Source organism: Capra hircus, chromosome 10 (genome assembly GCF_001704415.2).
Source record: "Capra hircus breed San Clemente chromosome 10, ASM170441v1, whole genome shotgun sequence".
Classification (NCBI taxonomy): domain Eukaryota; kingdom Metazoa; phylum Chordata; class Mammalia; order Artiodactyla; family Bovidae; genus Capra; species Capra hircus.
In genome coordinates, this window is record NC_030817.1 from 93,425,819 (window position 1) to 93,441,650 (window position 15,832).

General features: G+C 41.2%; 1 protein-coding gene across 1 annotated transcript in view; it reads right to left on the bottom strand.

The window, feature by feature from the left end:
- IQGAP2 (IQ motif containing GTPase activating protein 2) overlaps positions 1-15,832 on the bottom strand; it is a 309,091-nt gene that overhangs the window by 131,157 nt on the left and 162,102 nt on the right. The window contains exons 3-5 of the mRNA XM_005685061.3: positions 15,398-15,554; positions 6,978-7,055; positions 3,619-3,695 (exon numbers count right to left, since the gene is read on the bottom strand). Coding sequence (XP_005685118.3) covers positions 3,619-3,695; positions 6,978-7,055; positions 15,398-15,554 — 312 coding nt within the window. The remainder of the gene's footprint in view (positions 1-3,618; positions 3,696-6,977; positions 7,056-15,397; positions 15,555-15,832) is intronic.

The following is a 15,832-nucleotide window of genomic DNA, read 5'->3' on the forward strand; positions in this document are numbered from 1 at the left end:
CCCAGACTTGTCAGTGGCTTTCAGGCAAGAGCTGTAAAGACAATATTAGGGGAGAGGAACCTAGGATGCAGGGTCACCGCTGACTGGTTGGTGGTGAGGTAACAGGGTGATGTTCTGGGAAGCTCAGCCTTCTAGTTCCAATCGGTCTGAGGTCTATGCACAGGGCACGGGCTCAGCATGTGGTCAGATCCTCCATCTGGGTGAGGGTCTTGGCTTCTACAGAACGACTCAGAGATGATCTATATTCCTTCAGGAGGAAGAGTCCTGGGACTATTACCCTAAGCACTTACTACTTGAGCCTGCTCTTTGAAACTGGGGGAAGGCCTAGGAAATTAACCACCCCCACCCTTTTTTTTCCAACAAGAAACAGGGAACATGGAGGGGCTTTTATATCTGGGAAGGCCCCTCAGGGCTTTAATCTCTGCTCAGTTTTAATGTCCCCTCCCCTTTCTCTGAGACTCCTTAATCTTGAGGGGGAACAGGTATAGGAAAAGAAAGAAAGTTTTATACAGAGAGGTGAACCATCAACCTGCCAGAGGAACTTGGTTTAGGGGGACTCAGTTTCAAATTTTCCAATGTTTTCCACAGTGAACACCTTTTTATTTCAAATAAGGAAAAGATAATAGACATTTCTTTGAAAAGAACATGAGGCCACGCATGACTTAGGTGGGTCTGAGTGACGCAGAGGTTCTGGACTCCCTGTGGGGCTGCCTGGCTATCACCGCCTGGAGTCGGGGCTTGAGAACACCCAGCTGAACTGAAAGAGTGAGGCCTGGGGACCAGGGTCAGAAATTCAGTGAAAAGCGAGGCAGGCAGGAAAAGGGAAAAGTAGACACAAGCAGGAAGCAAGGGCAGGAACCCAGGGCATTCTAATGAGGCTGTTAAACCCAAATCAAGAAGACAGAGAAGAGAAAACCAGTTGGCAGGGCCAGGGATGAACTCTGCAGATCAGTCAGGGCTCCAGGCCTGGGGGATCTTTCTGCCTGGCTCCTGATCTATAATAGGACTTCTGACCTGCCTAATTCCCTGGCAGGTAATGACAATCTTTACACCAGTCAGCAGTGCTGCTGTATCTGCAGCTAGGATACAACCGCTGAGGACATCTCGGTTCATTTTTAGCCATCACTTCTAATCACGCAGTGAGGGCAAATCCACTGTCCTTATGAAAATGCACCACTACCCAGCTTCCAAGAGAGTCTGGCCCAACAGAACAGAATATCAGCCTCATCTGAGGAACTGACCACATTCTAGACCACGGCAGGAAAGGGTTTTGATAGAAAACAACTAGATACATGAGACTTCTCCATGCCTGATTAAGGAGCACCCTGGTAGCTCAGAGGGTAAAGAATCTGCCTGCAATGCAGGCGACCTGGGTTTGATCCCTGGATCAGGAAGATCCCCTGGAGAAGGGAATGGCAACCCACTCCAATGTTCTTGCTTGGAGAACTCTATGTGCAGAGGAGCCTGGTGGGCTACAGTCTATGAGGTTGCATTGTTGGACACAACTGAGGGCCTAACACTTTAACTTTCTACAATAAGTTTGCAACAGAGAAAAGTGAAGGAGAGTCTCCCAGGGAATGCTGTTCATTAACTGAATATTGCTTTTCAAGATCCTGCTTTTAAAATTCCTATTTAAAGTCAAATCTAGTGAAGAACATTCGGCAGGAATCCACTCCATTAATGGAGTCTTCCATGATGAGTAACTGAATGAAAACCTGAGAAAGACAGTCTACATACTTGAGAAAAACATTTGCATGCAATTGGCAATGTGAGCAAGAAGTTGCCTCTTCTTTGTTAACCAAGCTGCTCAAGCCATTTTTCAAATTACCGCAGGCACACATTTGTAAGCCTCCGTGCAGTTCTCTGTAACTTTTGTACAACAGTGACGTCACCAGAAAAGAACCAAGCACACCATTTCTTTATAAGCTGTTTATATTAACACCTCAGGTGTGTATTTCAGGAAATCAGTGTTACCTTATAGACAGCAGGCTACAGATGGGGAGGTTAGCACCCTGATGCACGGGCTTCCGTGGTGGTTCAGACGGTAAAGAATCTGCCTGCAATGCAGGAGATTTGGCTTTGATCCCTGGGTCGGGAAGATCCCCTGGAGAAGGGAATGGCAACCCGCTCCAGTATCCTCCCCTGGAGAATCTATGGACAGAGGAGCCTGGCGGGCTACCATCTATGGGGTCACAAAGAGTCGGACATGACTGGGCAACTAACACTTTTCCTTCAGATGCATGGATATGACAATGATTAACTAATGGCTGGCTTAGCAGGTCACAAAGTGTTAAGTAATGATTCTAGGCTCTGAAAAGCATCTGACCAAGAATGTTGGGCAACGCATTTGATAATATTCATCAAAACGAGCACTTGGGCACCAAGAGCTTTTAGAAAACCTGGAACAGTGATATACTAGCCACATAAGAGGGGGGAAGGCATAGAACCATTTTTTTCCTCAGTTGTTCTAAATTACTAGAGTAAAAAGAAATCGTAGGATAGGCACCTACATTTTGTCTGTATTTCAAGCAACTGTCATCTTCCAAAGAAATCTCATAAGTACTGATAGGGTGGGGGAGGCAAATTATTTGACATAATCAAAAGTCTTTAGTAATCCAATATTGCAATGAATTACTATAAAAATCTGCTCCTTCGGAGAGGAAGAAAGCCAGAAAGAAATTAATATAAACCTCAAGGCTGAATACTCTGCCAGGAAAATGGCTTTCAGTGATATAAACACAAGGCAGATGTTCTAAAAGAAATTTAAAATTTAATCAGACACGAAGTCTCTCAGTCATTACCTGTGTGCACTCAAGACAACAGCCACAAATTGGATTTTTAGAATCATTTTTGTGACCATCTAAAACTCACATTTCTTCCAATAAGGTAAGAAACACTCTGACTGGTAGAATCTCAACATGAAAGAAAATTCCCAACCTAGGGATCAAACCTGGGTCTCCTATATTGCAGGTAGATTCTTTACCATCTGAACCACCAGGGAAGCCCTTAAAACTGTTAAGATAGCAAACAAATGTTTTAAAAAATGAATGTATCATGATTGGACTAATTTTAGTTTCTTCTTTACCCTTATGGTACCAGTTCTACTGAACAAAAGTTCAAAAGATTTTTTTTATAGTGAATTTTATTAATCTATGCTAAGAATTGAGCCAAACTAATGATTTTAAGAGTATCACAATCAAATGTACGACCATTAAAGCTGCTCATTTGATGTATTTGTAAAGCAGTAGTAAAGTAGTTTGTAAAGTAGTACAACTCAACTATGAAGCACATTATTATTAGATGCCTAGAAATTTCTGTTAAAAATTTCCCATTATATTCACAGGACTTTCATTCATTTTTCTGGTTTTCTATTTTGAAATGGATTAAAAAAAAAAAGAAAAAATGTTTTTTAAGTTCAAGTATTGTTATATGACAACTATCTTAATTTTTTTACCAGCAAATTTAGAACTCAGTCTTAAAAATAAAAGTTCAGACTATTATTTTTTTTTAAAAGAGCTCTCTCTAAAAAGAGGAAAAAGAGCTCTTTTAAAATTGAAACTATGGTTTTATTTAAATTTACTTCCTAGATTTTTAATTGTTTTTTTTTTTTTTCCCCACCTCAGTGCATGAATGCAATATATCATTCTTGGTATGTTTTTCCGGTCATAGACATCTGTTGTTTCCGGGTAAAATATCTGGAAAACAAAAGGGAAAACGTATTTATTAGGTGCTGCTTTTCACAATTATTTTAACTCCGCAAATGACCCTATTTTGATTGTCCTTGCTGTTCTGTGTTGATTTAATGAAGGGGAATCTCAGTTGTGCCTCGTGTCGTTTTCCATGTGGACCAATCACTGCATCAGGTCCCTGCCTGACAGCGCCTCCTAGTGGCTCAACGGAGATTCACAGTCAGCCGCTTCAAGAAGGCTTTGTCCCCAGGGCTGGGTGGCAGCTTCACTCCACAAGGCAGGAGCCCGTGCAGGCTTTTCTTTCTGTACCAGAGTCACTCTTGGGACTGCCCACGGGTCCCCTGGCCTGAGAAGGGTGTCCCTTTGAAATCATTACACTATAAGAACTTGGCTACACAGTTCTGTAAACGTGTGTATATACATACAACACACATATACCCATGTACTACTTTAAGGAGGAAAAAACACCCATTTTTACTGATTAAAATCTGGACAGTAGATAAAGTATGAAAGAAAAACACTTATAAGCCTACCTCCAGACTGTTTAGCATTTTGGTATATTTTCTTCCAGTCTTTTATCTGCATGGCTCTCTTTTTTTTTTTTAACATTTATGTATGTGGGTATTTGAAAACCAAATTGCACGTATTATAAGCCTGTTTAAAACACTTGATAGAGCATGATTGTTTTCCATTCCCTTCATTAGTCTATAAGAACATTACTTCTAGTAGATGCATGGGATTCTTTCATATTTTTGAATCACAATTTAACCAGTTCTCCATGGTTGAACATTTCTTCCCCCAATTTTGTCCCTATTATAGTCACTACAATAAACATCCCTGCTTTCTCTGTGCACCTGATTACTTCTTTTGGATAACCATCTATGAATGGAGGTAGTAGACTGAAAAGTCCGAACACTAAAACTTTTTATGCACCTTGATGTGCTTTTTGAGCTTGAAACTAAAAACCTAATAAGAAACAGATTTCAGAATACGGCACCAAAAATGAATAATTAGGATTGAAGCTCCTAAAATTAAGAGAAGCATATTGGCATTACTTGCTTTTGGTAAATATTTTATAAAATTTGACATAACAGCTAAAATTGCATACCATATGGTAGACCTTGATACTCAAGCACAGCTTTCTATTGGACACTGAAAAAAGCTACGAGAAAGCAAAGTTTCTTGAACTATAAAATTTATAGTCACTGAGTGCTTCAAGAAATATCTATAGTCTATAAAATTTCAAAGGTCTTTCTAAGTTTCCTTTAATACATTTGCTGTTAAAGTATTAATGAGAAGAGGATTCCCCATCTAGAATATGACCAGGTTTAAAAGTTCTACCAGGTAAGCAGAGGACAACTGTAACTTCCCCTCTTTAAACAAGAAACTTTTACACTGGTATCTCTCGTGGAAAACCATTAGGAATATGTCTTCCTTTATCAAGGAGATGGGATCAATTTATAGCTCACCATCTTCTTCAGCATTGTAACCCCAGTGTGTAACATGAAGCTGAGCACAGAGTAGGCAGCTCATATTGATACATGTAGGAGTTTATTAATACATCTAAGTCATTTCAGCATACTGCTGGCTTTGCATTACTGCAATGTAATATATCACTAATTTCATAATAAACATCAGGATTAAAATAGAATCTGTTGCACGGATCACTTGTTTGGCTTAAAATCAAAATAAATGTGGCCAACACACACACAACTTGAGAAGGTTTAAATCAAATCTTTCAAACATAATGAAATTATCCTAACTAACATATGCAGCCTCATACAGAAAAATGGCATTTGAATTTCTTTCTTTTTTAATCTGGTTACCACTCAACACCCTGCTAATACTGACTAAATCACAATTTAGAAATATGAATTCTGTATGATAAGTACTTCCTGGAAAGGAATAGCATTCAATGTTCTCAACATTTTAGGAGACGGGAAAGTACTTTAATTAAAAATGGCAAAATAAAATAGATCAACAGTGACCATTGCAAGATAAAATGAACTGAGTTAAAACAGGTATTAGCACAAATGTATTAAAAATAGGCATTCGTAATTCACCTTAAGGAATTCTTTGTTTTTGTTGTGGGGGTGTTTTTAATTGCAAACCTGAAATAATACTAAAAACAACACAGGCCTAAATAAGTCAGTAGCCTATCCCCTTGCTGGACCATTCTTCAATAATTTCTTTAAAATAGCTGGACTTACTAAGTAAGCAATTCAAAAAGGGGAACTACTGATATACATGGAAACCTTACGGATGGCAAGGGCATTATGCTTAGTGAAAAAGTCAGTCTCAAAAGGTTACCTACTGTATGATTCCATTTCTATAACATTCTCAAAATGACAAAACTATAGAGATGAGAGCAGATTAGGGGGCTGCCAGGGAACAGCGCTGGAGAAGGGGTATGAAGTAGAGACCAGCCTCTCTGCAGCGCCTGTATCTTGATTCTGGTAGAGGTCACAGAAGTCTGTTTATGGATTGAACTACACTTGCGTGCGTGCACACACACACACACACACACACACACACACGAATGTTCACTGGTGAACAATGAACAAAGTCTGAGTCTAGTTAACATTCATACACCAACGCCAATTTAATTCTGTACTGCAGTTATGAGATGTCACCATGAGGGGAACCTGAATGAAGTTTACACAAGAGATACTATTTTCGCAACTTCCTGTGATGCTAAAATTATTTCAAAATCAGAAGTTTAAGAAATAGCTCTACAATTTCTATCACATGTAATTATTTTCTCATTTCCTCTACTTGTCTAATCTGTCTCACAGGTATCAGGGTATCTGCTCTTTGAATTTAATAAGTTCTGAATATTTGCAGAATGAGTTTTATTTGGGAGATCTATTTTAGGAGTAAGAGCTCTGACTCACTAGCCATTAAACTTTAAAGTGATACTATTATTTATAATAATATTTACTTAAAATAAATTTATGATGATTTATAACGATACAATATATAGCGATACAAAGAGCCTTGGAATCTTAGGTATAAACAGCAATACAAAAGAGGGAGATGGCACTTCTAAATCAATTATCTACCAGGTAAAGCTGTTCTGACCCTGTTTCACTTTACCTAGCTGCTCCCAACCTGAATTCTTGCCATGTGTTACTGTACGCGTGCTTTTCCCTATGTTTGCTTAGTTCTCACATCTCTCACTCCTGAGGCAACGAGGGCATCTGCAGCGGTAAGACAGCCCATTCTGCGAATCCCCTCCCACTGTGAGGTGTCTGTGCCAGCCCTCCTGCCTTCCCAGTCCCAGCTTACCTTGGGTAGACCGATGGACTCCATGGCTCTCAGCCACTGCACGGTGTTATCCGTGTGCCGAAAGTGAAGGCCCGACTTCTGATGGGGCGGAAAAGAGGGGAGCACACAAAGAGGAGGTAAGAAAGTGATAGCTGCTTCCATTAACAGGACGTTTCAATTGTATTTCTCCCAGAACAGTGCCATGAACGCTCACATACAGCAACCCGGCAAGGAGATGAGACTTTCTTAGCAACACTCCAGCCATTGGGACGGACCATGCCAGTCCCCAGAATTCACACGCTTGAGGTAATTCTGAACTAGACTCCCAAAGACCAGTTACTGTCTAGCACGCCTAAGGATGTTTTATGAGGCATGTGTGCACATGCATGAACACATGTGTGCACACACACACACGCACGCACTCAGTGTCAAGACTGCGGCAACCATGGTTGAGGGCAATAGTAACTTCTGGGAAAAAAGGATTTTTAGAAGACCAGATGTCTTTTTTTGTGTGTGGTTTCTGGTTCTGCCAGATCACAACTGTAATATGATTTCTGTAAAAAAAAAAAAAAAAAGATAATAATAAAAGAAAAAACCAAACTGGAAAATATAGAAAAATACAAAGATGAAAACAAACAAACAAAAACAGTCCATGATTCAGAGCTAATTTTAGTATTTATTCCTTCTATAATTTGATTCTAACCTTGGCCTTGTACAATAAGCAAACTTTCAGTGGAAATAGTTTACAAGACCTTTTTCTACCCATATAATAAAAATAGGCTCTGTTTTCCATTCCTACAGTTCTAATCAGCCAGCCATTATTTTCTACACAGTCTACAAATAAAATATTCTTGTTGTTATCTTATGAAGTTTTATCAGGTATATACTGCTGACAGCTTTAAAATAATCTTATATATTTCATTAGTTAAGTGTATACCATAATGCCATATATCTTATTTTTCACTTTGAATAAAATGAAAACTATAGCAAGTTTCACCGTCATTAACACCCAATGGTGTACTATCACATTCACAAAGTCTAGCTCTTCCCATCTCCTGTGAGCTTCTGCAAACTAACGGTTGATTTAACAAAAACTATTTTTCTTGCTGTTAGAAATTATAAAGCATAAGAAAATTAAACTTTAACAAATATTTATACATTTTTGATAGTGGCCATTATTCACTGAGATTGGACCGTGTATGTCAAGCACTTTACATAAATTATCTCTAATTTTCCAAATACTCTGCAAAGTAGTTATTATTTCCATTTTTTTTTTTTTTTTGAGAGGTGAGGAAACCTAGGCAACAAAGATGAAGTGATTTGCCTAAAGTCAAACATCTGTTGAGGGGCTGAGCTGGGATTCAAGACTAAATCTCTGTGGATCTGAATACCTTCCCCATGCCATCACCCCCCCAGGCCAGAGCACAGGACCTGGTGACCAGGGTATTACTCTTCAGAGGAAAGAGATTAGCTAACCACTGTGAAATAACCAGAGGGAGGGGAGAGGATCTGAAGGGCATGCAGAGAAGAGAGGAAAAGGGGGGAAGAGAGAGAGGGGGACAGGCATGCGAAGAGAGGAAATGCATAGAGACAGAGTTCACAGCCAGGCGGTAGTGTCTGAGGCTAACTCAGCATCAGCAACGTTTGCTGAACACAAACAGTTCTCAGACATGGCCACTCTGTGAACATGGAGGGCCAAAATGGAGACAGTCCTCCATGATGTCAGGGCTGAGGACCCTCAACACCATAAAGTGACTAACACAGTCCTCTTCTAAATAAGACGGGCGACTTATTTCTTGACTATGGCAATCCGGTCCCTAGTGAACATTCTCACCTCCTAAAAATTACCAAGACACCAAATTGATTCTACTTGCTGATAACACCATTAGTATTGGGCTTCCTTGGTGGCTCAGCTGGTAAAGAATCTGCCAGCAATGCGGGAGATACCAGTTCAATTCTTAGGTCGGGAAGATCTGCTGGAGAAGGGATGGGCTACCCACTCCAGTATTCTTGGGCTTCCCTGGTGGCTCAGCTGGTAAAGAATCCACCTGCAATGCGGGAGACCTGGGTTTGATTCATGGATTGGGAAGATCCACTGGAGAAGGGATGGGCTACCCACTCCAGTATTTTGGCCTGGAGAATTCCATGGACTGTATAGTCCATGGGGTCGCAAAGAGTCAGACACGACTGAGTGACTTTCACGTTTTAGACTTCCCTGGTGGTTCAGGTGGTAAAGAGTCTACTTGCAATGTGGGAGACTGGAGTTCAATCCCTGGGTCGGGAAGATCCCCTGGAGGAGGGCATGGCAACCCACTCCAGTATTCTTGCCTGGAGAATCCCATGGACAGAGGAGCCTGGCAGGCTACAGTCCATGGGGTCGCAAAGAGTCAGACATGACTGAGTGACTTCACTTTCACTTTCCTGATAACACCCCAAAGATAACTGGTTCTTGCTTCCTAAATCCTTATTAGACTCGCTCAGTACAAGTTCAAATCTCTACTAAGCTCCTATTTCCTCTTTCTTACAGCTCCATGGGTATGCCTCTTTTTCTTGGCCTTTTTTCTGAGTTTAAATAAATATAGTTTTGTTTGACCCTAGGTTGGTTTCTGAGAATCTTTGGTTGATAGCCTTGAACAATCCAAATTATGCAATAAAAACATCCCATCCATTTAGTGGTCTCGTTAGTTAGGTAACCTCAGGAAAGTTCCACGTCTCTCTGAACCTGGGTTCCTCAGCCACAAAATGGGAATGGTATGTTTCTTTGGGTTGAGGAATTTCATGAGACTATACATGGAACACTCAGTTGCAAAGTACACCTAAGAATGCAATAAATGTTGGGTATGGTAATTATTATGCTATGAGACTGGGCTTGAAGCTTTGTTCACCTTTAAGGTCAAAAAAAGTTCAGCGCTTCATGTAAGAGGCACTGAAGGAAAGGGTGGTTATCTTGGTCATATTTCTATACTAAATGACATGCCAGGTTTCAGATCCTTCATCCACTTTAAACACCTGAGGAATGCTGACTTCAGAACCCTGTGCTCCATGTCTGTATATTTTAGAAGTAAGCTTCTGTAACTTAAATCTGTAGATTTACTGTAGATTTACTTCAGTTAGAACAGAAAAGGTCTTCTAAAGAGGCTCAAAATAAACTTAGTCCATTATAAACATTTATAGTTTGTCTTTTCACCAGTCCCATACTAACATTAATATGTTAGACCAGGTGCTATATCTATAGTCATATTTAGTCAAGGGTTGGTATGGTCCGTCTACCTAATTTCTTTCAGGCATTAGACTAGAAAGGACATGCTGATTTTCTATTGCTGAGCCACTATAGCACCAGCAAACAAGATTACTGCAGTTTAAACTGAATAGATGAGGTATTATGTAAGCCTTCTGTGGATGGTAACTTCTTATATATTAGGATCAAGGCAATTTAGAACTATGAAGTAGTTTGAAACCAGTAATTATTCTAATTTGCTCATTTTTTACAGGAAGAAACTGAGGGCCCAAGTATTTAAGACATTCGAGTTGACCTAACTTGTTGAGCTCAGGGTCAAGATCAGGTTGCAGAATTCCCTGACTCCTAGTCCAAATATTCTGGTCCATTTACTGCTTATGGAGCCTCAGAACAAACAAACACCGTCTGTAACAGTTACAGGGTGCTCACCTCTATCAGGCGGGCACTGGGCTGAGTGCCTGGCATAGATGATCACATTTGTTCCTCCCAATTTCTCTACAAGGTTGATGCTGTTAGTATTTTCCCACCTTCATCTCAGGAAACTGAAGCTCACCGAGTCAAAGTCAGTGGTGAAGCCAGATTCTGAAGTGTTCTGGTTCTGCAGCTCATACTCCTGACCACTGTGTATGCTTTCCCTAAGGCCCACCTGAATGTTCAATGAGCATTTGTTATAAATCTACAGCTGTCAATGCACTGTCCAGAAGGATACTGCTGTGAGGCTTATCAGACTGAACTCTCTCCAAGGAATGCCCCCTTCTTCCACCCCTCTTTCTCTTGGTCATCCTAGGTGGCTTGGGAACCTTCAGCTGTTAAGCCCCACCACGGAAACATTTCTGGCATCCATGTCAGTCCAACCCCCTTTAGAACTGACCACACGCTGCTTAGTTACCGCCCACCATCCACCTAGCTGTCTTCTCTTTGGTCTCTCTGCCCATTTCCAGTCCTTCTTCAGGACTCACCCTTCATTTCCCCTCTCGAATCCCCTTACATCTTGCCTCTGCAGGCAATGGTCATCGGTCACCTGCGCTGAGGAATCCTCTCATCGCACCCTGCCTTTGAGTCCCTCTTCCCTCCACGCAGCAGCAGAGCAGTCTTTGTGGAGCACAGCCTGTCCCACGGTGCCCCGGTCAACACTGAAGCAGCTCCCCCTGTACTTACGATGAAGACGCCCCGTACGAGGTCCTCCAGGTGGGACTGAGCGCTCTCTCTGCTTCTCTCCTGGCCTTATTTCTCGCCTCTGTCCCTCACCTAGCCTTCCAGCCCCTCAACCTGGCCAAGTGCCTTTCGTCCTTGAGCCCCTCTTGTCTGGACCACCCTCCCCACTCCCTACCCTTAGCTCTCATGGATGAGTTTCCTCTCCTTCTTCCAGCCTCTGTGTAAGAACATTTCCTCAGCAAAGTGCATGGCTGTCTGTCAATAACTCTGGCTTTAATCTCTTCCTTCATACACTGATCACAATTCATGACTGTCTCTTTTCCTCACAGACTGTCTCTCCAACTGTGAGCAGCATGAAAACCATGTCTGCTTGGCTCTGCACTGTCTTTGGTGCCCAGATCAGTGGCTGGTACCTGCTAGGTATGGATGAGGATTGCATGGATAAATGAATATCCATGCCCTACCCTTTATGTATTTCTGTCTTTGTACCGCTTTATCTTCTTTCCATATAACTTTGTTAAATCTTATTATATTAATGTATCTGCCTATCAGAGCAGTGATTCTCAAACCTTAGCAGTATGTAACAAAAGAATCACCTGAGGTGATAATTAAGAATGGAGCTTCCTGGGGCCCTGGCTAAGATTCTGGGGGAGGGCCCAAAAGTTCACATTTTTATACACACCCATCGTGGGGGACCACAGGAAGTCTGAGCATCACACTTAGAGGAGGAGTTTCAGCAAGTATTGAATAAAGGACTGACTAAAGCATAGAAGACAAGAAATGGAGCCCTTTGGCTTACTAGAAAGTACTAGTTGGGACTTCCCTAGCACTCCAGTGGTTAAGACTTGGCCTTCCAATGCAGGGGGTGAGGTTTCAACCCCTGGCTGGGGAGGTAAGATCCCACATACCTCACGGCCAAAAAACCAAGACATAAAACAGAAGCAGTATTTTAACAAATTCAATAAAAGACTTTAAAAATGGCCCACATTAAAAAAATAAAAAATCTCTAAAAAAAAAATAAAAAATTCTCATTCAGCCCTTTACCCAACAGCTATTTGGGCCGGAACCTGAACTAGTCACTGAGGACACGGTGGAAGAGACACACACAGCTCCTGCCTTCAGGACAAAACAGTTACTACAGCCCAGTGTGGTGTGTCATGTGTGCATGGCACAAGCACGCAACTCAGCCCTGGAGGGGGAGGCGGAGATGGTCAGGGAAGGGACCCTCTTCACTGGAAGGTTTAACTCAACACCTAGCATGACTTCCTAACCCGAAATTAACGAGGGGCCGAGGCTGTAGACCACGAGCTGGCAACAACAAGGACAGGGCTGCGTGGAAGCGCCTGCTGCTTCGCGCAAAGCCATGAGCGCCCCAGCCGAGGCCCTGGGATTTGGGGCAGAGCTTTTGCTCGGGGACACCCGGCCCAACAGGTGGGTCATATTTTACGGTCACAGCCCAGCAGACCCTGCAGAGCGTTCAGACTCGCTGAACTCATGGTTTCCAGATGGCCCATCAAGAGACAGGCTTAGGTTAGTGAGTGTTCCCCTATGTTTCAGCATCTTTGCCACCGTCCCGTGATTTAGGGCTCCTTGAAGAGGACCATGTGACAAGCTTTAGATCTGAAAAACACATGAACAGGAAGCTGTCTCCTGCCCACTAATATTTGTCTTTCATTTTTGCAGAAGAAACAAAATAGCCTTAAAATAAAAATTTACGATGACACAGCAAATCACGAACAATTCCCATTCAAGGACACGTTCAGGGATTTAATACAAGGAGAAAAAAAGAAAAGCCTCTTTTCTCCAGTGAATTAACAGAGGGGTAGTTTCCCTTTGTCCCATGATTCTCCCACGTCACAGCTGGCATCAACTCCCCTCCGTCTGTCATCTCCCATCTTTCCACGCCTCTCCTAACATCCTTCCTTCTGTGCATCCCACTTGGGGCCTGATGGGATGGGGGACAGTAACACAGACCACTTCTGTCATGATGGTTTGCTCAGGGATGTCAGCACGTGTCCAGGTGCCCCAGGAATTTTATTTTGCAACAAGAGATTGGAAATATTTCCCCTGTCCCCTTCCCAAAGAGAAGTTGCTATGGATTCAAATAATAGGACCTCTGATGCCAGGAGGCAATGGTAACTGTTTAAGTTGCCATGAGGGGTCCAGAGCTGAACTGGCAAGAGACACCTGTATTCAAAGCATATAATATGCCAGGAGGGGAATTAGTCCACCTGCAGCTCTGAGGCTCGCTTTCACGAAAGGTCTGTCTTTCCGGCCTTATTCTCTCAATCCACACATCAAAACAAAACACCCACAATCCCTTTCCAGGGAAGGCTGGAGCCCATGACACTTTATCATCAAATCTACATGGCCATTATAATAGGTCTAGGTCTTGATAACAACAATCACAGAAGCAATGAGAATAAAAGAAAGATCATGTTCTAAAATGTGGACAAATGTTAATTTATTTTGTGACACAGGGGATACAAATAACTTTTTTCTGAACTTTGAAAATAGTCCTTAAAATTAAAAAAAGAAACTTTAATTGTGGCTGGCTAAATCATTTGTTTTGCTTAAGTCTTCCAAAAGGCTGGAAACTTACTCTAGGGAGAAACATCTAGAGTTAATAAACACATGACTTAATAAACTTATTTTAACATATGCAAACATATTTCTTCATAACATTATTCAAGGCAAAGACTTTTGCTCCATTCCCTTTTAGACTAGATGATGAAAAGAGACTTGTCAAAAAAGATGTCAATTCATCTTGTCTGTTAGCCTAAATCATTACTCAGACATTTGCTCTGAATTCAATATACATATTTTAAAGATAAATTTTGTCTCAATAACAACTGAAGGGTAGTGTGACTCATGCATTAAATGGAAAATTATTCTATTTTCAATTATACTTAATGTTATCCTTGAAATTTTAAGAGAAATAACTTTTTTAAAAACACTTGAAAATCTGCAGATAACAAATACTGATATAACAAAACCAAACAGGATATTGAGAAAACAAAAAAAAGAAATCAAGTTTCAAAGAAGCTTTAGAAACCCTGACCCAAAGTGGAGAAGAGATCTCACATTCTAGAAGAGAACAGCACACATTTAAAAATTGCTTTTTGAAGACACATATAATCAAGGTATCTTTTAGGTTGGTGCTTACTTTTTCCTTCTTTACTTTTTAATGGAAGTTTTCAAACATGAAAAGTAGACAGAATAGTTTAAACAAACTCATCTGCACCCATCATCTAATCTCAACAATTACAAACTCATGGCTGGTCTTGAATCATGTTAACCCTCTTCCCAATTATTTTGAAGCAAATCATAGATGTATCACCTTACCTGAAAATACTTAAACATTATATACATAAAATACACACATTGAAAAAAAAATAGTGTTTATATTGATTGGTTGTTTATTTTGATTGTATTTATTTATTTTGATTAAGATTGGTGTTTATATTGGTTTGGTTTTCCTCCCTATATTCCTTCTCAAATTAGCTATGAAAGAATTCATAAAACTAGCTGCATACAAAAAGGTTGGTCTCATTTTGTTTTAAACATCAAATGGAAAGGTGTTTCTGACTCGTCAATATTAGCACTTTTTTTCTTTTTTAATCACCTTGGCTCTAACTCTTTGGGGCTACAAGTTCAAGTCTCCGCTGGGTACTTTACTTCTTGATGAGAATAAGGGGAGTAATAAACCGTGTTGGTGGTGAAGAGAGGAGGGGTAGCGGGCCCTCACTTTTATATTTACTGGTACTAATGACATGACCTCCATGAAGGAATAATGGGGGTTGGGAGTTGGAAGCCCCACAAATCAGAGGTCTCTCAGCCTCAGCCCAGAAACAGAAAAGGGCTTTGCTTCCAAAACTGCTGCAGCCTCAGGAATGATTATTAACAGGCTTCAAAGACCAAGGACATTCCCCTTCCCCATACCCCTACCTCCCACAAAATCCTGATAGAAACACTAAAAAAGGGAAGGAAGGCAAAGACTCAACTTTCACTTTGAGCCAGAGGCCCAAACCAATTAGATCTCAGTTACCTTATAGCGTGTTTGTTCCACATCATAGATCTTTTTCTCCGATACCATTTTGGGGGCAAAGAATTTGGCTAACTTTGCAAGGTAAACTCCGTTCCGGAGTCCTTCTTCCAGTTCAGTGGTTGGTGGCAATTCTTCAACTAAGCACACTTCCATCCACCTGGAGGGATTAAGAGAGAGCAAAAAATAAAACCTTAAAGTGAATCCAGTTTGGTGTCTTTCTATAAATGAAGAGATGTGGTGTCTTACTATCAGTGGCAGGGGCATTAACAAAGGGGGCGGGACCTGAAACATCTTTATCGTCATAAACAGGAAGAGAGAAGCTTCTGGATGGAACAAGGATTCAGAACAAGACAGGAACAAGGGGTTGACAAGCCCAGAGGCACAAAACTCACTATGCGCCAGAGTTTGTTGACTTCACCTTTATGAGTCTCTGCC